Source organism: Aythya marila, assembly GCF_965140915.1.
Source record: "Aythya marila genome assembly, chromosome: Z".
Taxonomy (NCBI): Eukaryota; Metazoa; Chordata; class Aves; order Anseriformes; family Anatidae; genus Aythya; species Aythya marila.
In genome coordinates, this window is record NC_139080.1 from 21,002,224 (window position 1) to 21,025,486 (window position 23,263).

A 23,263-nucleotide genomic window follows, 5' to 3' on the forward strand; every position below is an offset into this window, starting at 1 on the left:
ACATCTTTATACTTGAAGACACTGCACTGTAACCTAGGTGCTGCTTTCTTTGGTGTCCGTACAAGGCTGCATAGCTAGAGGTATGCCCAGTTGAAATCAAAACATCACTGTTGCTTTGTATGCAGGTAATAGATGGTAATATTGGTTTAAATGTGGTAATATGTGTGCATATATGGTAATATTTCATGGGAGGTAAAATAGAGTTGCATGTTTCTTTAACTAGTGCCAAAAGCCTGGAAATAGTTTGAAATAAGAAGTACCATAGTGAAGGAGTGCTTTTCTCATGCATTATGTACTCGTTACACAGTAATAAAACGCAGTAGCTTCTGAATTGTGTAGTTTTATAATGGGTGAAATGTTGAGAGGGAGAGAAGAAGGGAGGAAAAATGTACTTCAGTGACTTGTAATAAGCATCAAGTTTCAATGGTTGTCCCTCCCTGTCCACCCCTCACCCCCAGTAATTGCACTGAAATTGCATTCTGTTTGGTTGCCACAGCGCATACCTGCTTTTCCCATTTGTTTGATCGTAAGAATTATTTATTTGAGAGTTGGTATGCTATAAGCTAGTTTCAGTCATGGAGATTCATTTATACAGAATTTACCTTCCTTTAACCAGAATGGGGTGTAGTTTAGAAAAACTCATTGTTTGACACTGTTTGGATTGCACATTATAGTTTGCTTTTATCTTCTTTCATATGCTTCAGCTGAGAAGCTTCAAAATGAGAGCTCTGACATGGAGATTGTACATTCTTACTCAGAGAATAGGGTTTAGCAAATGAGCATTTTATTCCTGAAGCCACAAGAAAGCTGTGGAATATGATTTATAGTTCTGGGAAATGCTGTTAAAAAAGTGAAGGGATAAACAGCTCTTCTGAGCAAAATACTTTCCACCATTATTGTCAGGGATCACAGCCATGATTGAAAATTTGGGACGTATTCAAATGATTTGACTTGCACTAAATAGTATTTTACGTAGTAAATTGTGCGTGATCTCAGAGGATTATTACTCAGTGTGGAAGGGCATTGTACTTGACAATATAGAGCTGAGCTACAAAGCCTAAATTAAAGCGAGTGTTCAGAGAAGTTGCTGGAGGTGGGATTTGAAGAAGCCATTGTCTTTTAGAGTTTTTCCTCTTATTCATTTTAACTTTGTTTTCAGATTCAAAACATGGGTGCTTGTCAACATACACAGAAGATTATGGAGATCCCCATACTTCCCACTTGCCTGTGTTGCAGATCCCAAGGCTGTATGGGAGGGAGCTGCAGCCACTGCTGGTCCTGTCAGTGTGGGTGGGAGTGCATGGAGCATTGATTGGCTCTGTCTCATAATTCACTGTCAGCACAGCTGAATGGGGGTGGAGGGAAAAGTAAAGTGTACCAGGAAGAGGGCTGGTACAGATTGCATCATGCATAGAGTAAGGGGAAAGCAAGCACCAAACTGGGACTGAGTCACAGCTACAGTTCCTTGTTTGCTCTGTAGGCACCAAGGCTATGTGCTGCTGCCCTTTATTCCCAGCAGACTGCATTGGTGCCAGGCTAGTTTATGATTTTTGCTGCTTTTACATAGTTTCAGCTGTGGTCTTGAACATTTCTGTGGTTCTGTACAGAAATCTTTGCTGTATTGCAAAAATAAGTCAGAAGCAAACCCATTCCGACTCCAGGTGTCTTCAACACACCTTACATTCCAGGATCTGTGCCTTTCCTCTTCCTTTTCCCTCTCATTACAACATTCTTGCCAAATGTGTGTGCCACACTGTAGTGCCCTAGAAACTCCTTCAGCCCATGCCGGTTATTTTGTAGCTCAGGAAGAACAATACAGTAATTCAGTCATAGCTACCATTGCTTATGCGTAGGTTTGATTTACACAAAAATTGCTGTGAGTTAGCATTAGCATTTAACAGATTTAACTTGGTAGTAAATATGGCATTGTATCTAAAACTAAATACTGGGCTATTACTAAAGCATCTACTTGTAACTAATATATTGGTTTAACACACACTGTGGAGTGCTTTAAACCTTCATTGCAAGTTTTGTGCTGTTACTGATTAAAACCAAAGAGCTTGTGCACCTCTCATTTGCAGCATCAGGAGCTCAAACTAAAAACTGTTTTCACAAGGCACAAGAAGCATTCAGCTTAAGTAAACTTCAACAGATAAACCTAAGGAATTACTTTTCCCTTACAGAATAGTGGGAGTGAAAGTTTCTCTTGCCAAAATGCATGCAGTACCATACAGGTCTGTTTCTGTATCTGCATATGTTCAAGGGGTTGCTGCTGGTTGTAAGTAAAAGTAAGTATTTTGAAACAACAGCTATGCTCGTTCAGTAATTTGAGTAGTTTATCTGATTTACATTCAAAGGTCAAAAAAACTGTTGTACAAAACCTAGGCAATGAAAGATGCCATAAATTGTCATGTATCCTACCAAGATAATTCTGATCAGTTTAGTTTTGAATTATGTAGGGAGCATCCTTCTTAAAAAAATAAGATCTATTGTACAAAACACAGTCTGTATTTTAGTGTTGCAACTAGTCAGATATTTGAAGAAACAAAACTAAGTAAAGCAAATCTTGGATTGATTTGACTAATACCAAATGTTGATTGACCAGAGATATTTAGAATACCTCTTTATAGAATTAGCAACCAGCTGGCTCAGTGTTTGATTTCAATCAGTATTTTAATAAAGTCAGATAAGTCTTCCTGGTTTAAACTGCTCTTCTGTTTTTTTCCATGCATCGACACAGCCCTTCATTTACCACATCATTTGTAATTCCCAGCTTGGTGCTGCTGAGGTCATGCTCAGTTGCTGAGTTAACAAGACCTGTCCCGGGTCAGAACATGCAGTGCTTCCCAGTGAGAAGGTCATCTCTTTGCCTCCTAGTCTTGAAATATGGTATAACATCCCTTTATTTTGTCTTGGCTATTTAACATGTGGAACTGGAAAAGGGAGTTTAGTGAACCAGTTTGGCAATACCACGGGAGCAGATGATTTGACATGACATCTAGCAGTTTGCTGGACATTTGGTTATTTTGTCAGTAAATAAAAAATTCTGACATTTAAAATTGTCTCACAATCAACTTTTTGAATATTGTTTCAAAACAGATTTTTCCCTTTCTGTCTCTCTTCTTAAATTTTTGGTTTTAAAAAGGATTTCTGCTAACTTGTATATATGCATTCTTAAGAGTTCAAAGTTAAGTTCACTCATAATTAAACAAAGTATTTAAGATAGACACTAAACTGTGGGTATTCTATGAATATGCAGTGTCTGTACAGTTCAAAGAACATTAATCTGTCCAGATGTTTCTCAGTTCTGCACCAAATACTACTGAGCTGACACTGTGAAATCAGGTGAAATCATGAACATATCAGAGTATATAATTAAAATAACTTAAGTTGGAACAGTTCTTAAGGCAGCATTAGGAAGCTATTTTTTTATTTTAATCAATATACAAACCCATCTGAAATAGAATTTTTGGCCCAAAATAATAATACATTAAGCCCTTGGATTTATGGGCTTTGATGTAGTGTCTTCAGAAAATTGTCTGAATAGAACAAAAACAAATAGGTAACATTGTTAAAACAACCTTTAAACAAAATTCCTTTGGATATTGTCACATAGTACTGTATGTCTAGCCACCTTTATCCTTAGAGCTAGTTGCTCATAAGTCTGGATTGTCCTTTGCCTTCAAGAGATCGAAAATGCTTCATGAGAGGCAAGTGATATTATAACCTGTGGATGGCTTGAAGACATAGGGAAATGAGAAGGAAGAAAGAGGAAGGGGAGGAGGAGTTCCTCAGGTTGAAGAGTTCAGGGGTGCTGCAGGATAAAAGGGGTGAAGTACAGGCATTTGCTTGTGGAGAATGTGAGCAAGAAGTAGAAGTAGTCTTCAAGGACTACTTGCACTTCAGAGCAAGACCCCAGCTGTGGGAATAAGTGAGTATAGAGAAACCTATCTTGCATTTATGGTATTTTCCTACCAGGAGGAACTAATCTTATTTATTCTGTAAGTCTGTTTGTTTATTCAGGAAGGGTAAAGCAGCAACATTATGAGATCCTTGAGGAGTGAAAGAACAGTCCGCTCCAACCTTCAACACAAAAAGCAGGTCCTCTGTCTGCACTTAAGCCACTGAAAGTCCTTTGACTGGGGACAGACAACTGAATTTTCTCCTTTCCATAGAGGATAGACATAGTTTCCAAATAACAGAGAATGCTTGGCAATACATCTCTGTGCATATTAAGTGAGAGCTCTAAACAAAAATTCAGCTTGCAAAAGTTTGTAAGAAAAAGCAGAATTACTGAAAATCCCTCATCAGCTCACTCAGATGTAGCAGCTGGAACAGGCACACCAAGAGGGTCACATGCCAGCAGCATGAAATACAGTGTGGTCCCTTTTGCAGCAATGCACTTGGGAGTCAGCCAGATGTCCTGGACTGCGCTGCCTCCATGAGCAGGTCATCTTTTGTTCTTTGTTGGTTATCGCATTCAGATTTGGAACTACTGGGACTCCTTGGATTTATCTATTTATTTAAATGCCTGTAGTGGCAGGGAAACTTCAGTCTCTTAACTGCTTCAAACTGTAGTGCCTATGGTAATTGAGCCAACAGTATTTAGATATACAATCTCAATGTTTAAAGAATGTGTAAATTCTAATGAGAATTGAGAATGAAGTAAACAAACAACAACAACAACAACAAAGAAGTACTTAGTGTCTATGAAGTACTTTCACAAAACAAAGTATCAAAGGACAAGATGTTTGCTCTAAGAAGACCCTGATCTGTTTGACTCAATGTCTCTATTCTGCTGCAAGATTCCTGATTCACATTTTCTTTGGTTTCATCACAGGAACCCTAAATTCAGTGCATGTGTTAGTAGCGTGAATTTTATGCATAAGCTGGATGTGCAGTTTCTTTCAACCTGAAATTTTTGTCTAGATGTGATTGTATAGATTCTGAACAAAGAACTTCTGAATTTTTTTTTGGTGTATTGGCTAATGACAATCATTTCTCATGCTTTTTTTCAAGATAAGCATGGTTATTTTACTAAATTGCAGCTATACTTTGGCTACTGAAAGCTGATAAAAGAGCTTTATCTGAGTCCAAAAACCAGATGATGATTATACATCAACATGTAAAATGGGCTTAAAGCATTCAGGATTTAGTTACAGCTGTTATTACTCTGCCACATAAGATAAATTTGTTAAAGGAATCATTGGAAAAGATTTGAAGTTATAAAGTAGTTGTTCACAGTAACTGAATTAAGTTCCTATTTTAATAAACCATTTTGTGCTGTTATAGCAGATACTATGAAGCAGTCTTCAGACATCACAGAGGTATATGCTCTGATTTCTTAGTAGTGGGGTAGCACAAGCACCCCTTGAAATCAATAAGGTCACGGTTGATTTATGTGGTAAACAAGACAGAGTTGAGAGATGTAATAGTGAGGTTTTGCTATATTGGCTGTTGAAAATTTGGCCTTGTTACACTTGGTAATACTTTTGGTTTTTTTTATGGGAGAATTTTCCCCACTTCCCCCTCCAGTCTGCAAATTCATTTATATCCTGCTTGTGTATTTTCTCGTTATATAGGCATGTGAAGTGTTTTGCCTCTGTTCAGTATATTTGTGCATTTAAGCAAACAGGCAATTAAGGACTAAGGAAAATATGTTAATATTTATATCTAAGTGATAAGGCTTTCTTTAAATACTGCCTTATATATATATCTGTGTTCTTAAACGTTGCACATACTTGCTATGTCAACTCTTGGCAATATCACATGCATTTTAATGCTGTTCCTAAAATAAATTTGTGGTCTTCTGCACAGAGAGAAGTGTACTGGTCTAGTTTCTCCCTAGCTCTGCCATGTACTTGTAACTTGGAGAAAGCTGCTCAGCTTTTTCCTCCTCTATCACAGTTCTGAATTTGGATATTAGCAACTTCCTTGTTAAACAGTTTTGGCTGCAATTAAGTTGTCTTTGGGTTCAGAGTATTGTAAAAATTCATATCACTTTTCTGCTGCTGCTTCTACTGCTCTTCACTGTCTGCCCTAACAAAAGCATAGGCAAATTTTGTTTGCAGAATTTACGTCCTTACAAATCAGCCTTACAAATCTGATAGCTAGAGTTAACATACAGCCAGCCTAAGTGCTGGTGCACGCAGTGTCCTTACCACAATACCCAGTTGGCCTTTACTGGCAGGCAGTTATCAGCTGAGAATGTGTTGGCTGTACCAAGCTGTCTTCTGGATCTCTGGGACAAGGTTTACCACAGACAGTTTTGTGTGTTTGTTTTTTTTGTTTGTTTTTGTTTTTCCTCTCCTGAATTACTAGTGCCATCTCAGTAATTTCAGTTCTGTCCTACCTCCTTTCAGTTATTTTATTTATCATGTATTTGTTAATCTTGCATGGCTTTAGCATATGAACTAACAGAGTCAAGGTTGTCCATCTGCATTTCCCAAAACTGCACCCTGGGGCACAGCTGCCCGCAGTTCAAGGCATAGTGGGTTACAGGAGGAAACACAGGTAATAAATAGCTGTTTCGCAGTAAGTCCTAGATAGAAAATAAGGGTAAAGGTAACTTGATTTTCAGTGCATTTGTGGATGACTATCTAATTATTCTTCTTTTTGATCTAATAGAATAGTGAAACTGGGACATTACAGTACAGCTTTGCTTCAACAACATAATCAGAGCATTAACATTTTAAACTAGGGATGAAATTGCAGTTGTAGAAAAACAATTAATTTTACCACATTTTATTTTACCTACAGAGCTGAACACTTCGATTATAAAATGAAGAAAAACAATTTCTTTAAAATGTTTCATTCCAACATTGTGCATTGCATTTTCATCTGTTGTATCTAATTATCTTTCTGCTGTGTTTTTAGGAGATTCTTAGGAATGAAAGTTATAGACAAGAGATGGAGCAGAAGGTCAAAGATGTGTATGAGAAGGACAAGCTTCTTCAGGCCAAGGAGTACAAGGAGGGACTTGTTGCTGAACCAGTTCGTACGCACGTTAAAGGCCACGCATCAGCTCCTTACTTTGGAAAGAGCGAGCCTTCCCAAGATCCAGCAAGCACCGCGAACACCTTTCAGCCGGGCTCCTGGATCCCGCCAGCCAGCGGCAGTAATCAACCTAAATAACCACCTGTAATATACAGATACTGGCAATGGATAAACACGTCAGCAGACAAGCTGACAGCATAAACAGGCCTTACATATGGCGAGTGTGTGCTCAACTGGTATTAAAACCACGTACAAGTTCCATGTATTTTTGCAGAACAGTTCAAATAAGTTTAGTTGTGACAAACTACTGTAAAATGTTTTAATTTAGTGAAAAATTGGATGCATTAGTAAGTTCATTCTCCGCGGTTGCTGTTCTTCCATTATTCCATTATTCTTTATTCTTTAAATAATTTCAGGTGGGTTTTCTGGATAACTTAATTTTCTTAAATAAGTTGCTTTTTTTCTTGAAGATGGATTTATTTTTTAAATCGTTTTTGATGTAATAAACTTTGGCTAATTAGTACATTTAAATCATCATCCCAAACATAGGCATTTCATATAGTTCTTCAGAATTCCTGTTCACTTCTATGACAGTGCCCAGCATTGCTGAACTTGCAAGCTTTCCTCTGGCAGTTATATGGAGAAGTTGATTTAATTAACAGGAATCACTATGACACTACAGTAATTTTAGAGACGTTCTTGCAACTTTAATAAAGGAATTAACGTATTTGAATAAAGTTTTACTTGAAGCCAACAATAAGCACAGGATAAAGTCAGAGTTAGACTGTCTATTGTTATTGTAAGAGGTTAGGAGCATTTAGTAAAGATGGTGACAAATGGCAGAGAGGTTTCAGGAGAAGGGATTGGCACTAATACTCCTCCACCCCCCAATCATTTTTTATGTCTGGTGTATGCTAAGACTTCCCTAAATTATTTGATGTGTTTGGTTCAGATACATAAAATGTGCGCATTGTTTGCTTAGAAATGATGCTTGAGAACTTCAAGTCAAAATAAAGTCCACACAATCTTTTGAAAAAGTATCAAATTTATTTATGCAGTGCATCCTTAATCAGTTCTGTTCAACGTGTTTTAAACTATGTAGGTGCTAAAGGTGGCATACACATTTGACGTTTGAGACAACAGCGACTTAATCCCCCGTACCACAAGATGTGGGTATGTCATTCTAATAATGCTTGCCTTGACCAATAAAACTAAAAGATGGTCATCAGTTTCTGGTTGCAGGTAAGTACTTCACATTTACTTGAAGTCATTTCAGTTAAACTTCCCCCTTCTTATCCTGCTACTGTCAGCCAGCCCTATGGGTCTCTTTGCTTCCTCTGACATTAAGGTTTCATTTTTAAACATATAATAAAGGGCTAGTTGGTAGCAAGCATGACTTTGTGCTGCCATTTAGCAATATGCAAAGTCTGAAAATGTAATGACTTCAACAAGCTTTAAAACTAGACTAATAATCAAAATTAGGCTTTGAAAAAAAAATCATTTGTTAGAAAAACATGAATTGGAATCAAGGTTAAAAATTTTTGGCATATTTACAACGGAATCCCCACTAAGACTTTTTCTACTGTGCCAGCACTTTGCAGCCTGGAGAGTGGTGAAATTTCAAGGGCCACAAGAGCACAGTGATACCACCTAGAGTCTGAAGGTCCTAAATCAAAGGTAGCACGTAGGAAGAACCACTGGCATCAGCATGCACATCCTAGTCGTGTACTCTCCCCACAGCCACCTAGGTCACGACGACACAGAACATGAGACCATTGGGCCTTTGCTCTGCCCCCATTTATGGCTACTCTCTGAGGCATAAAAAGCTTCTGAAGACAGAAACGAGTTACAGGTGCACTGTTCAGGTGATTATGGGGGAAAACCAAACAATGCGGTAGTGTGCTTTGTAGAACATGAATAGCATCAGACAAATGGAGGTATTAAGAACAAAAAATCAATTTCCTAAAGAAAACAAAGACTGATGATGGGTCAATAGTTCTGGAAACAGGAAAAGCCAAGTTAGGTTCATTGTGCAGCCAAGCCCCACCATCAACTAAGCTACAGCAGCCCCTACGGGCACACCATGAATGAACTGCATGTCCATACGCCCTGAGCGTGGATGAAACACGTCAGCAAACCAAGAAGCTTGGAAGTCAGCTTCTCTACAGCTCTGCTGCAGGTGTACCAAAGCCTGCCTTCCTGTATTCCAGTTTACCAGGAACTACAAAATACACACACGTAAGCACAACATGAACAACCCCAACAGAGAGGTCCCGCAACACAGAAAATGGCTTGCTATACCGAGAAACCAGAGGTTATAGCATTTAATGAGTCATCCCCATAATTTGACACTTTTAAGACACTTGTTACGTCATAGCTCTGCTATAGAAGAAAAATAATAAATAAATGCCCCCAGTGCCACCCAACTAAATCACTTCTGAATTTAACATGCAAATTTAGAAAAGCAGTCTGCACTGGAACACAAGTCGATTAAACGGCTGTAACATGTGTCACCTGGGCAAACTTTAACACAGATCATTTCGGCAGGAAAAAAAAAAATATATATATATATATATGTATACTGAAGGAGTTAAATGTCATACTTCAAGATGTAAGAGGATCAAGTATCAAAGGAAGGTTACAACACAACACGTCCCAACAGTGCTTCATTAAAAAAAAAAAAAAAAAGTGGGTTCGTGTCCCTGCCCGCTTAATCCCTCTTGGCCCGCTTGGCTTTGGCGATGTTCTCCTGGCGCTTCTGCTTCTTCTTCTGCTCGCGCTCCCGGGCCTCGATCATCTTGGCCAGCTTCCAGGACAGCGCGGCGCTGATGATGAAGAGCGGCGTCAGGGCCAGGATGACGGTGGTGAGGAAGCCGTAGGGGTCCTTGGCCGCCCATTCCACCACGTACTCGGCCCAGCCCTTCACGTCCAGCATCTTCCGCGCTCCTCGCGCCGCGACGCTGCGGGGCGAGAGACAACGGCTGAGGGAGCGCCCGCCGGGCCGCGCCGGCACCCCCTCAACGCCGGCAAGCCAGCCCCCGGCCGTGCCGCCGGCCGGCCTGTCGCGACACGCCCCGCGATAGCGCACCCCACCTGCGGGCCGAAGCGCCGTGCCGCGAGGCCGGGACCTGCCCCCGGCCGCCCCCCGCCGCCCCTCGCCCGTCCCGGAGCGCTGCGGGGCCGCGCGGCGGAAGCAGGAAGGGGGAGGCCCCGCCGCGCCTGCCCGCAGCCGCCCCGCCCCGCCCCGTCATGGCCGCCCGGCGGCGGTTGGGGCCGTTAACGGCCGGTGCCCGGCGGCGCGGCGCTGCTCCGCCGCTCCAAGGGTGGGAGGCGGGCGAGCGGGAAGAAGTTTTGACAAAGGGGGGGGTTTGCTGACGGGAGGTGGGAGCCGCCCAAAGTGCGTTAGGCTGAGTGAGTGAGACGCAGCGGGGTGCAGCTCGGAAGGACTGAGTGAGATAAACGCGTTGTGGTGCTGCGTGCTGCTTCTCGTGGAGGGCTACCCGTGAGTTCCTACCCAGCACCTGCCCGCTGGGTTCAGCCTCTTCGAACACCTCCTGAAAACTTCATCTCTGCACAGGGCTTAGCGCCGGCATGCACATCAGCATCAAAGCTCTTGGGGTATAGGTCCCTTTCTGATCTGTACCATGCAAATGTTAGTAAAAGTATACCTATCTGAATTTATCGGCGCTTAGATACTGGTTCTGAGGTGTTGTGTTGTATCCCTGCAAGGTGTTTTTGCATGCTGCGTAGCCAAGCATGCCTAACATCATCACCTTTAAACCTACTGCAAAATTAATTTCTAGTCCCAGTCTTTCCCACAATAGTAATAGTCTCATCTGTCTGTTTCTGACTCCATCTCTTCTAAGCTTTATTGATTTAAAGACAAAAGCGCCTGATTCACCACAGCAGGGAAGAAACAAAAAGCAGGGATTTTTTAATTTGCTTTCCTAAGATAACACCTTATGTAATTACCTTCTCTGTGTGTCCTTCTCCCTCTCACAGCTTCTGAAGCAGTTGGCCAGTTACACTGGCAAAGCAGCAGAGACTTCCTACATAATGATTATGTTCCATTATGGTTTGTCAAAATGAGCAGCTAGGTGGAGGAGAGAGGCCCGGGCCGTACACAGCCTTTCATCTGTGTTTGTCAGGAATGAAGGGGAGTTACAGGATGCCCACCGAACGGGGGGCTTAATTCAGAACAGTTCAACCTCCTTGTTTTGCTTTTGTGAGTTATGTTTTCAGTTGTTACTCTTCCAGTAGTCAAAGAGTGAGCAGAAATTCCAGGGTTCTCTGTTAGTTAAACAAAGCAGCACAACTGTCCACTCACCATCAGAGCACTTCAACAGACCACCTTAAGCTTATGTTTATGTTCACTGTAATTTTGGCAGTTAGCTGCAACTTTGTAAATCTGCGCTTTATTTGACATCTCTTCTGGGATACCTTTAACTGACCTGTCCCGTTAATTTCTAAGCATGTGCCTGTGTGTAGTTTAATCCAGGCACTATTTAATTCCGTATGTCAGTTATAAGCAGAAGAATGAGAGAATTTTAAGGGCTTTGATGGGGAGGGAAGGATACACTGGTGAAAGATCACATCATTTAAAGTGTGTTTTGAAAGTCATGGTCTTCTGCTTCATACCAAATATCCCAATGTTTTACTTAGGCCTCATTCCAGATATCTAGGGTAGGAAGGAACCTTACTTAGGGTGGAATTAAACTTGTCGATAACTACATGCCAACTCAATGCCAGCAGCTACAAAACTAGCATCAAAATATCACACAGCAGGAATTTATGAACTATCAAGTTTGATAAAGTAAAACCACTTGTCAATTTTTAAAATTTATATACATATACATACGTGAGCAGCTTAAGAGTTCATTTCAATGGAATTTCATGAGAACATGCTGGAGGGGACAAGCATTACTGTCCATTGTCACACTTTCAAAGGGGGAGTGGGCAGAGGAATGGAAGTGGCTCTCCAAAAATCCAGCAACAATAAAGCAAGATTCAGTGCGCAGAAATGTGCTGAGAATGTACTATAGGCATGGGAAATTGGAGAGTTACTTGCATGAAAGCAGAGCATTTCTCATGCCAGCAGTCACAGAAGAGTGTGTGAGTGTGCGTGCTGAAAACAAGCTTTGAGTAAACACATTTGTTTCGCTGGGGTGTGTTGACATGCGTCAGTGGTCCAGAATCTTTCTATACAAGGAAGTTGCTAAACGTTTCACACTGTGTAATTTCTAACTACCCTTTCGTCTTCTGTGAATTCTGAGGATAAACTGGTTCCTTGAAACTACTTTTGTTCTATATGCAGTATGAATTCCACAATAACCTTTGTGTTTACTTACTAATTTTGTGGGCATGTTGTATTCCATCTGCTGAATGTTCCTGTTCCTATAAAAGCCAGGTAGAAATCTTTCCCCCTCCCTGATCCCGTAAAATCTCTAAGCTGTCACTTTTTTGACAGTGCATGATACATCCACAGTATGTGCCAGCCAATAAGCGTTCTGGGTTCTATAGCTTTACTGGAGCCAACAAAACTCCTTTGTACCATTGGGGATTAAGGATTCTTTATTTTTTTTTTTTTCTTTCTGCTACAAATCTGTATTTAAAAACATTGGTGTTTTATGTTTTAAGTGGCTCTGCCTTACATCTTTGTTCTGTAAATTGCATTAGCAACCCCTTGTATTCGTTGTTTGGCTACCATTCAGCACAGCTAGGCCTGAGAATCCAAGATGAAATCGTGAGTAATAGTGCTGCTCTGCTTAGCTCACTTCCAATCATCCTTATAAATTGTCCTGATACTTTGTGCTTCTAAGGATGGGACAGTGCATGACAGATAGGCCAAGGAGTATCTTTTGTATCTTAAGAAAGTGGTAATACCTGTCTGTATCTGTATCTATATCTCTATCTATAAATATATATATTTAAATAATACAAATATATGGAATATTAAAGAATATTCAAATGCTTCTGTGCTCACAGGTGACTTACTTAGGTAATAGCATTATTTTTATTATCCTTATAATTAATTATATAACTGAAAAACGAAAGAACATCAATCCTTACTCCCACTTTTATTTGTTCCTCTTTTAGTTCTTCTACGTTTAAAAATGGAAATGAAATACCAGAGATGCAAATGGAAGTTAAACAAATAATATAGATCTTCCCTTCACTTAGATCATTACTGCAGTCTGTTATGACTGTAGCTGATACGAGTATTAACTGGTTCTTGGATTTTCTTGGAAAATCTTTAAAGGAAAGGAGAGTTAAAAATCATCATCAATAGAACTTTATGAATCCTCAGATAAATCCTTATACCAACAGTGGCACTGGGCGTGGGCTCATCCTGAGAAGTTTAGGCATCTTAAGTCTCACCGCCTGGGAAAAGAGTAGAAAGTCCACATCGAAAGACTGATGCCTCCGAACTATGATTCAGGCAGTTCACGAAGCGAGCCGTTCTCTGAAGCTGCCTGTTCCCTTTCACGAACCATAGAGGGCACTAAGGATTGAGGATAACACTCCCTAATTTAAGCACCTCTGTTAAAAGCTAAATTGAAATGCAAGGAACACAGAGCAAACAACATACCCTTCAGTGTATCAACTCCGTGTCTTTATGTGTATGTTGAGGATAATATTTATCCACCTTAACATATTTTGAAGTTGTTGAATAAAAGAAACAGTGCCAGTTTGACCACGAGTATAACTTTTAGGTTTCAAGTTCAGGTTTCCCTTCATTTTGTCGAAGCTAGAGTTTAACATCCAGTACATGCCTATTATAAAGCCATATGCAAGTAATGGATCTAAACACAAAGTTTTCAAATTAATGGGGTATGGATGCAGTTCTAATATTTTTTTTTTCTTCTATTTGTGGTCTGACTCTATTTTCTACTATATAAACTTCATAGAATTTGGTGTTTCTAGTGGCTATCTAGTCATCTCCCAAGATATTTTTCTTGTGTGTGTGGCTCCCTTAGCAGAAAAGGTGAAGATGAGGAGACTGATTGACAAGTAAGTCTTAAATTATTTTTATGACTTAATGCATGTACACTCTAAGGTCAAAAATATAGCCTGCTCTGTAACTACTATATATGTTCTGAGAAGACCTGGAGAACCAGAGCCATATTTCTATCTAGTTCATCACAGTTCATAAAAGAGCTGAGATAGTTATTTTTAATTTAATTACAAGAGCAGTAGAAAGTAATGATGCTGCTTCACTAAGTTGCAGCAGTTTCAGCAAGTGTCATGCTATTCCTAACTGTAATGGAGTGAATGTCCCAGGATGATGACTCCAAGAATCCCTCTGCTTGTGCTCTGTATACGGTGTAAAAACAAGGTCCTGATACTTGCAATAATAATAACTTTACTCTGTAGTATTTCAGTACTCTGAAGTGTTTGTCTCATAGTCAGGAACATCTCTCACAGCCTTTCTAGTGTCCTTGCTAAATGCTAGATCAAGTAAACCATATTTTCCTAAAGAATTTCCCTTTCACAGCTGTGATGATTTTGATTTCCATTTTACAGGGTACCACAAGAATTCTGGGTGATCCAGGACAGAAGTGCAATTTCAGACTGTTTCACTGTGGGATAAGGTTTAATGACTCAGGACTGCTTTCATAACAAATAACCCATATCCTATTTCCTCTCTGGGGAACTAGACCTATGTGCTATGGTATATTTTTCCTGTGTCTTGTCTGGCTTCCTTCTATTTGCCATCTGAAGATTGCAGAATCTTTTTTTTTTTTTTTTTTTTTCCTTCATATATGTGTTCAGAAAAACTTGAAAAACCATTGGGAGCTCTCTGATGATTAAAGATATTGTGTAATTCCTCAGTACCAATATTGAGTGTCCATTTCAGAATTAAATTAACTTATAGGAGTGGTGTATGTACAACTCTCTGAGATGTGAAAGACAGCCAGTGTTGTAGGCTGCTTTCTGCTCTGTCTCATATGGAAAAAAACCTGTTGTCAGTGGAAGTGGGAGTCTGTACCTTGCTGGAATTCCTAGTCCTACGAAGCAGAATGCTGTAGCAGTCTGTAGCATTACAGACATAAACCTTGCTTCCACTCAGCAGTCTGAATATGGAAAAAAGTGAATTCTAGTATGTTCTTTCTCCTTGTATTCATGCTGGAGGTTAGACACCTAAAGTTAAAACATTTTCAATTCTTTCTTAGCAAAGCAGAATGATCAAATATAGGGGAATGTTGCCAAGATTAGAATATAAAAACAGCAGTCTTGAGACTAATCTCATGATCTGAAATACCTTGGCTTCAGGATTGTGCTTCAAAGACATCAGTGGTCAGCTTAGCAAAACATATAAACATGTGTTCTTGAAATCAAGTTGTTAATGACATGCATATCAGTCTGGATAACTGTCAGCTTGCCTATCCTTGCCAATGCCAGGTCCACTCCCAAGTTTTAAACATATGGAGGATACGCTTAGAACAGGCATCAGTTAGCACAAACAACCAGCTCAAATCGTGTGACTTAGGCTGTCACCAGATACACTAGTGTGTATCTGATTCATTTGAGGAGCAGCTTGGTAGCCTGACTAGCACAGCTCAGACAGCTGAGCTCAGGCACATGATAATTGTTTTCAGGGTGTTTCATGTCTGCAAGTACATCACTTGCTTTTCCTTAACAGTTTCTTCATTCTGAGTCATTCAATATGGAACTTTCCTAAATCTGAACTTTGTATCTTCCACTTTCACACTTTCATTTAAGAATGCTGTAAATGCTTAAAAGCTAAACAAATTACAAAAAAAAAAAAAAAAAAAAAAAAAAAAAAAGTACAAATGATTATTGGACACTTTTAAAAACATTTTAATAGATGCCCCATAAATCAAAAATCCCAGAATCAAAAAGCAGATAGTACAGTCTAAAAATCCCATTTAGAGAGAAAATTAAAGCAGCTATTTCAGAAATAAGTATAAAAAGAGGGAAAAGAGGGAAAACTAAACATTAATGTGCATTAGTAAATCAGGGGGTAGAAACTTCAGAAAGGTGGTAAGAAGAAAAGAGGATGAGCTTACAGCCATCAGGGTTAAGGATAACTAGGAGTTTTGATTATATTCTATTCTAATAAAAGAATTGATTCAGAAATAGTTGAAATGTTCGCTAAATATTTATGATCTATATCTGGAGAAGAGTCTTGTTCATGGCCTAATATGTGCATGCACTTAATATAAAAGGATAGGTCAGGCTCACATACCTTGAAAGGACCTTTTTCCAGGGAAAGAGAGATTTTACGAAGAGGGTGCTTCAAAGAAATCTTGTGACCAGGATCAAACAAGAGCTGGCACGGGTGGTCATAGGGGATTTTTTTAAATACATATTTAGAGAATAATCTATGGAATTGAGACCAGCGATTCTAGTGACAATGAAGTCAGTTGGTGGTGGCACCTGAAGGAACTTTTTGCCTTTTAGATTTAATTTTTATTTCCCGTTAGAAAACATAAATGTATCAGTATTGCTTTTGAAACAGTCTTAGTCAGTAGTATTTTTATTGCAGAATGATCCTACAAGTTAAGGATCAAGATTTTGTGGTATTACTATCTCTCATCTATCCTGGATGATGAGGTAGGTGTTGCTTTGTCGCATCTCCCCAAGGTTTCATCTGCTACTTTCCACAGTAGATAATAGTTGCTGGAGAAAGCCAATGGCTATGGTGTCTTTTTTGAGTGGAAGTGTTTCGTAATGTGGTTGAAGACTATGATTCAGCTTTACCTTTATGTAACACGGACACTGAATTGTCTACTCTCACCAACATTTTGAGACCCCTTCAGCATAATATGAAAGAGATCTTAGACTTGCAGCAAACTATGATTAGCAAAGAGACACCTGTATGACTGTTTCTTCTGTTACAGATTTTACTTCATTTCTCTCCTTAAATTTTATGCTTTTTCCTACAATTTGCTTCTAAAAGGGAAACCTTCTCCTCTCTGCCCCGTCTAGGATAAGCTTTCACTTAATCAAAAATACCAAGGAAGCATTCCAAAAACAGAGGGCACACATTTTTCTGCTCTGACACAAAAATATTTTTTCACATTCATCACAATCCTTTTCAAGGAAGGGAAAGGCATGGACCCTTATTCCTAAAACATTTTGAACCGAACAAGTGTGTTTATACTCAGCCCCGAAGGTTAAATACTCTGTGCTTGTTGTGTTTATTTAATTGCTCAAACATTTTCACTGGAAATTCTGCTTTCTCCATTTTCAAATGGAGAACAGAAAGACATGTGACTTGTGGTTTCTGCAAACTGCCCCAATAATCTCATTGCCCACATCAGCAGTGGAAAGGACTCCTTTGCTAGATGAAGTGTAGTTGTGGCACCAGGACCACTGCTGCCCTGTTGGCGTTGGTATTGAATTTCCCATTGACTTGACTGGAAGGAGAATAAGACTCATAGAAATGACAGTGAGAAACAGGATGCAAATTTATTACCCTCAAAACGATTGGTTAAATCAGTCCATGGGAGGCAGGTACTGAATTGTTTGTCTTTTTAAAAGTAGATTTTGCTCCCCTGGAGAATCTGCATAAGAAAAAGTTAAAGGCAGAGGAGGGGGCTTTCTCAGTTATTTAGAGATGACTGCCTACACTCAACTTGCATGTTGATATACAATATAATGCTTTATAATGTGCCTCTGCCTCAAGGAGCTAAGTTAAAACAGTTGTATCTAATGAAGGAAGGTAAAGTAAATTAGAGAATTTCTCCCTTGCTTCCCTCCAAAAGTAATACCCAAGTCCCCTGTATTAGTGATTCAGATTAGATTCCTTATTGCTAGCAGAGGCTTACCAGGGAGGAGATATTCTCAGATATTCTTCGCTCTCTACTCTCCCTGGTAGTGCCATGGAAGTATAGAACAACATTAGTGTTAACTGAGGATTGGACTGACACAATGGCAGATTTGTTGCTTCTTTTGTAGGAAATGCTTATATTAATTTACAAACGCTCCCATAAATCATGGCTAGGAAAAGTCTTGTATGTTAAGCATCTTCACTGTGCTGCCAAGTGGTAGAAGTTGGGACCTTGCTGGCTACATGCCCTTTGGAGAGAAATCAGTAATGTGATGTTTGGATATCCTCCAAGTATAACTTCTGCATTTACGCTGCACTTCACATCCTTCGTGAGAGGTGCTGATAAGCCACCTCTTTCCTCAGGAATCTTCGGTCCTGATTCCAGTCAGTTCCCTGGAATCAACTTTCATCAAGACTATGACTTTCCATCAATTCTTGGCTGTGCAAACGTCCCCACAAAGAATCTTCATTCTAAATAAACCCTGTGTGACCCGTTGTGCTACATGTTTGCCTCTGGTGCTCTATTTAGCATCTTTAACCCTTAGTTGAGAATGCATTAAAAAATATACTTAATGGAATATAGTAACTGTAAATGTACATGCAGTGATTCACTAATGCAGTGATTTCATGAAAAGATGTCAGTTTGATGCTCACTTTAAAATTGTTTTTGATTATCTTTCAGTTCTTTGAAATATTGCTTAGCTTCCTCATGTGGTCAGTGAATGTTGAAAAGAATATGGGATTATGACATTAACCTTCTATTACTTGCTTGGTTAACAATTACAGCATAAATAGAATGCATTTACTAAACTCACAGGCTACTGAAACTAGGTATAACTCAGACCACTTCTGCTTTCAGGCCACTTCAGTATTATTTTAGCATTAGTGTTTGAATCTTCCTCAATTATGATTTGTGGTGCTTAAGAATGTTTTTCTTATTGACCAGAATTCCTACAACCATTGCATTTTACTTTTTCTCATAAAAAAATAACGGACAACGTAGTGGAATGCTTTCTTTTTACAGTCTACACTTCTTTTTATTTATTGATTTGATTTCTGCAGCACCAATTTGATTTCTTAGTGTATAAGGATACGTTAGTGTCTCTTTAAATCACTTGTGAACCTTTTAATAGCACCCTCTGTGTTTATAGAAGCTGCCAGAAACCAGTCAGAGCAGCAGTATGCCCCTAGCTATATCTTGCATGTTTGTGTATTATTTAGTAAGTGCGGTTATTTGGGACTCAATTATACTGCATGGTTTCTTCATATCGTTTTTGTTGTGGAACAAGCAAAAGACATATATAATGAACCCCGGTTCTAAGTACCTTTTGGCATTTAGCATGACGAAAGCCTACGAGTTTTCCAAACAATACTTGAGTTCATCAGGACTTCCAACTATGAATGTTCCTATTTACATATTCTAAAAAAAAAAAAAAAAAAAAAAAAAAAAAAAGACACTCTAGGGATCCTTCTTATGAAATCCCACCTACATTGTTCTTCATTTTTCCAGCTTTTGCATCTCTCAGGCCTCATCCTCTTTGAATGCCTGTAAGATAAGAGGGACTATGTAGCATGCCTGGAATGTTTCTAAATCCAGGAACTAGTAGACCAAAGAGGGAATCGAATTCCAGAGCCTAGGGCCCCTCATGGGGAGTACTCCATAAGTCCTAAACTCTCAAATATTTTGGAAAGTTTCAGAGTTGGGGTTTGGGTTTTGGGCCAGTGCTATCTAGCAAATACCTGGCATAACACACAAGAAATGTAAAGAAGAAAATAAAGATTATGCAGTTCCTTTGTCGAAGCATTGGTTAGCAGCTGTAAATGTGAAGGCGGAATATTTTTCTTTTCAAACATGACAGCATCTTCACAGAGAACATATGTTTAATATGACAATGTCTTCTGTTTTGTGCATGCAATGTAAGCTAATAAACTCAATGTTTACTTGTTTAAAGAGGAGGGTTTTAAAGAAGTAGAATATGAAAGAATGTAAAAAAAAAAAAAAAAAAAAAGGAAGCCTCCATGTCAAGGTGGCTGTGGCATTTTCTATTATTTACCTGAGATTTACTCTTTCAGTAGTAAGAGTCAAGTGTTTGCCCTGCACTTTGGTCTGATGCTGCAGATGTGTGCAGTGGCTGTGTAAGATACAGGCTTTTTAGACAAGTTTCCCCTTTCCTTAGAGATATAATAAGAACCTAGAGTTTCCAGCTTTTCATAAAAGTTTTACAAAACAATTACTTGGATGCACAGCAAATACATTTTGTATAAAGCATGGAGTATGATTTGGGAGACTTTATCTTTAGTCAGTTTTAAGAAAGTATTCTGCATTTTATTTTTCATCTTTTTACTGTCTGTGCATTCTTCTCTATGAACCCATATGTGTCTCCACTACCACTGTGTCAAAATATTTTTATTTGTGAAATCCTCAGAAGAACTAACTAAAAGACATTGTTTCCTGCATTAGATTGCCACCAGATTTTTACCAACAAAGTAGCTGGATACTTGGGACTTACCTGTTTGTGTCAGTGTAAAATGAAGTGGGTTAAGCATTACAGAAAAAATATATTTGTGGACGCTCATGTTACATGAACATGTTTTCCTGTTTATATCATTTATTTCCAAAGTGAATTAAGAGCAACAAAGCTCATTTTTGTCTTGGATTCTAAGAAATCTGGAGCTGCAATGGCTACTCAGACTCTGTCAGGTGAGCTGCTAACTTCTGTGCCAGTTTAGCTCTCCAGGACATCTCAGTGTTAGGTAGATAAAAGCCAACCCAGGCAAAGTGGCAGGACCTATGAGCTACCATTCCCCCAGAGACACACTACTGCATCTCCTCCCTTGAATTTAGGAAAGTTCCTCAACATAAACCCTTTCCACGTGCCAGGATGTGAAGGAAGAGGGGTTTGGGGAAAGAATTGCTGGGTTTGGCAGCAAGAGCATGCTACATTTGTTTGTCTGTAATTATTGATAACCCAGTCATGAAATTTGTCTGCCATACAGTTGAATCACATCAGATCTTCTGTATCCAAGGTCTTTTTGGGGTGAGATGGAATAGAGATAGTACATGATTCTCTTACATGGCAAAGAACCATCATACTTGAAGCAATATTTTCTAATGGTGGCCCATGGGCCTTCTGTCATCTTTAGGGCACATTCACAAGACGTGACTGTAACAGCTGGCAATCCTTAAGATAGATCTAGGTTGTAGTGTCACCCACCTATCCTTTCATGTAACCCAGAGTGCAAAGCTCCTGGAAGTTCTCATACGAACTGACTTTGCAGCTCATTGCAGTGTCTCCTGCCTGTATTTTCAGCACTTCCAGCCAAGTGGGGAGTGCTATCAGCAATATTGTAGAGATCAGAGAAGTCTGCTCAAGCAGGTGTGTGCAACATCTTTTTCTTCTTCTGTACAGCATATAGGCTGAGGAAAGATCACTTTCATCTTGGTGCTGTGCCAGGAAACAGCTGTGCCCTGAGAGATTGACTCCATCCACTCGACTGACTCCATCCACACTGGCACAGTGTTAAGCACGGACTTCTCTCTCAAGCTGCTGGCACTGTATTCCTCCAGATAAGGATGGGCGTTCTCCATGAAACAGAGAACTTTTCTGTCCCTAATAATTTCCCATCCCTATCCTGAATCTGATCCCATTCCTGGAAGGTTTTACACAGGCTTTTCCCCAACTTCATGCACTGATTTTTTTCTTCTCTGCTTCTAATTGAGATGTGTCTCTTCAACAAGTATTGGTGAAAAGATTGGTCTTGCCTAACTGCTACAACTAAGTCCTAATACCTCATTAGAGCTGCTGGAAGAAGTGCCAATTTAAGGATATGATACATCTGACACAGCTCAGAGTGTTGGTTTCTGTTAAGACGAACCATAGCCCTGGAAATGCCTAGTTGTTTCTGCAGTATTGTTAAAGGGACTTTGTGTGAGCAGATCATCCATAAACATATACTTACAGTTCGGTTAATTCCAAATGTATGTGCCTCTTTCCTCCTCCTTCTTCTCACGCTGTACCATAACAGCCCTCCCACCCAGAAATTGCATGTCTCTTCCTCAACACTCCAGAAGCACATGTGGGTGCTTCAGGCCCACATACTCTTCAAACTGTACACCTTAAAAATCTAGTATAGCAGCCCTCAAAGCAAAGAGAATGGCATTCAGAGCATATTTTTTCCTGTAATATGAAAAGAACTTACACTATACAGTTTTTAGACTAGGCTTGCTTTTCACACTACATAAATGTTTAGTAAAAAAGATTCTCTCCTTGCTTTCAGAAATAAACACAATTTTATGTTTCTATGGTTTGTGTTTCAGTACAGATTTTGTTATTTTCTTCGCCTGCCACTTTCCAGAATGACACTGTGCTTACTGGATTGTATCAAGAACTACTTGGTGTTGCCTAAGCAGCTTTGAAAGCAATTTATAAACCAGAAAGTAACATCCAGGAGAGCCTTTATAAATACACAAGAGGATCTTTTCATTACATCTGGAAATTAAAAGCATTTATATTGAGTTCATATGGCAGATACTCAGGAAGCAATTTTTAACATGCATACTTGAATAACTGGTTTGCCTATAGAAAAAAAATAACAACAAGGAAAGCAAAAATTTATGATAGAAAAATAAATATTTTAGTTATCTTCTAATAAATACAGTTTTATTAATGGCAACATTCTGTGTATAAATGTCTATATGAATTTGAGTTATTGCATATCACATAATGGAGAATATTCTGGTCTCTCAGGTCAGTGCTGTCCCACATAACAATAAAATTAGGTAGAGAACACTGCAGCATCCTGGCAACAGAATCTCCTTGGAGTCATATGATAAGGTTGTGGGATTTTGTGCTCTCATGCATATCCATGTAGCAAAGCACATGGAAAGACCTTTACCAGCTACAGGAACAACAGGGTGCCTGTCAAATTGCTTTTCTTGGTATACTTTCCCTACCAGTACAGCACCTTCATGAGTCCCACTCCCATTATTAAGGCCCATCTCAGGCCAACCTGCACAGTGTGGGGTATGTGTGCCCCCATCACCTACATAGGAGAATTGCAGGAGTGCTGAATGATACCCGAAATGCAAACCAGGATGCGCAGGGCAAACTTGTTCTAGCTCAATCTCAGTTTTCTCTTATTTATTGCACAGCAAGGATGTTTGCATCATTTGTGAAATTCTTTGTGTTAACGGTACGCTCTTGTCCTGGATTTGGCTGGGATAGAGTTAATTATATTGATACACTTTGATGTTTTAATTGTTGCAGAGCAGTGCTTACACTAAGCCAAGGACTTTTCAGCTTCTCTCTCTGTCCTGCCAGCGGGCAGGCTGGAGGTGCAGCAGGAGCTGGGAGGGGACAGAGCCAGGACAGGTGACCCAAACTGGCCAAAGGGGTATTCCATACCATATGGGGTCATGCTGAACAATATATAGGGGTGGCTAGCTGGGGTGGGAGGGCCGGCTGCTTG

At 39.6% G+C, this 23,263-nt stretch overlaps 2 protein-coding genes across 2 annotated transcripts in view; one reads left to right on the forward strand and one right to left on the reverse strand.

Moving 5' to 3' along the window:
- The window catches only part of NDUFAF2 (NADH:ubiquinone oxidoreductase complex assembly factor 2), a 57,603-nt gene extending 50,463 nt beyond the window's left edge, over window positions 1-7,140 (forward strand). The window contains exon 4 of the mRNA XM_082783566.1: window positions 6,877-7,140. Within this exon, the coding sequence (XP_082639692.1) occupies window positions 6,877-7,134 (258 nt within the window). The 3' untranslated portion in view covers window positions 7,135-7,140. The remainder of the gene's footprint in view (window positions 1-6,876) is intronic.
- Window positions 7,141-9,694: 2,554 nt separating this feature from the next.
- SMIM15 (small integral membrane protein 15) lies at window positions 9,695-10,187 on the reverse strand. Its single transcript, XM_082783567.1, has 2 exons — window positions 10,090-10,187; window positions 9,695-9,956 (listed from the first exon to the last, which is right to left on the reverse strand). The coding sequence occupies exon 2, from the start codon at window positions 9,929-9,931 to the stop codon at window positions 9,707-9,709; it is 225 nt and encodes a 74-aa protein (XP_082639693.1). The 5' UTR covers window positions 9,932-9,956; window positions 10,090-10,187; the 3' UTR covers window positions 9,695-9,706.
- Window positions 10,188-23,263: the final 13,076 nt, after the last annotated feature.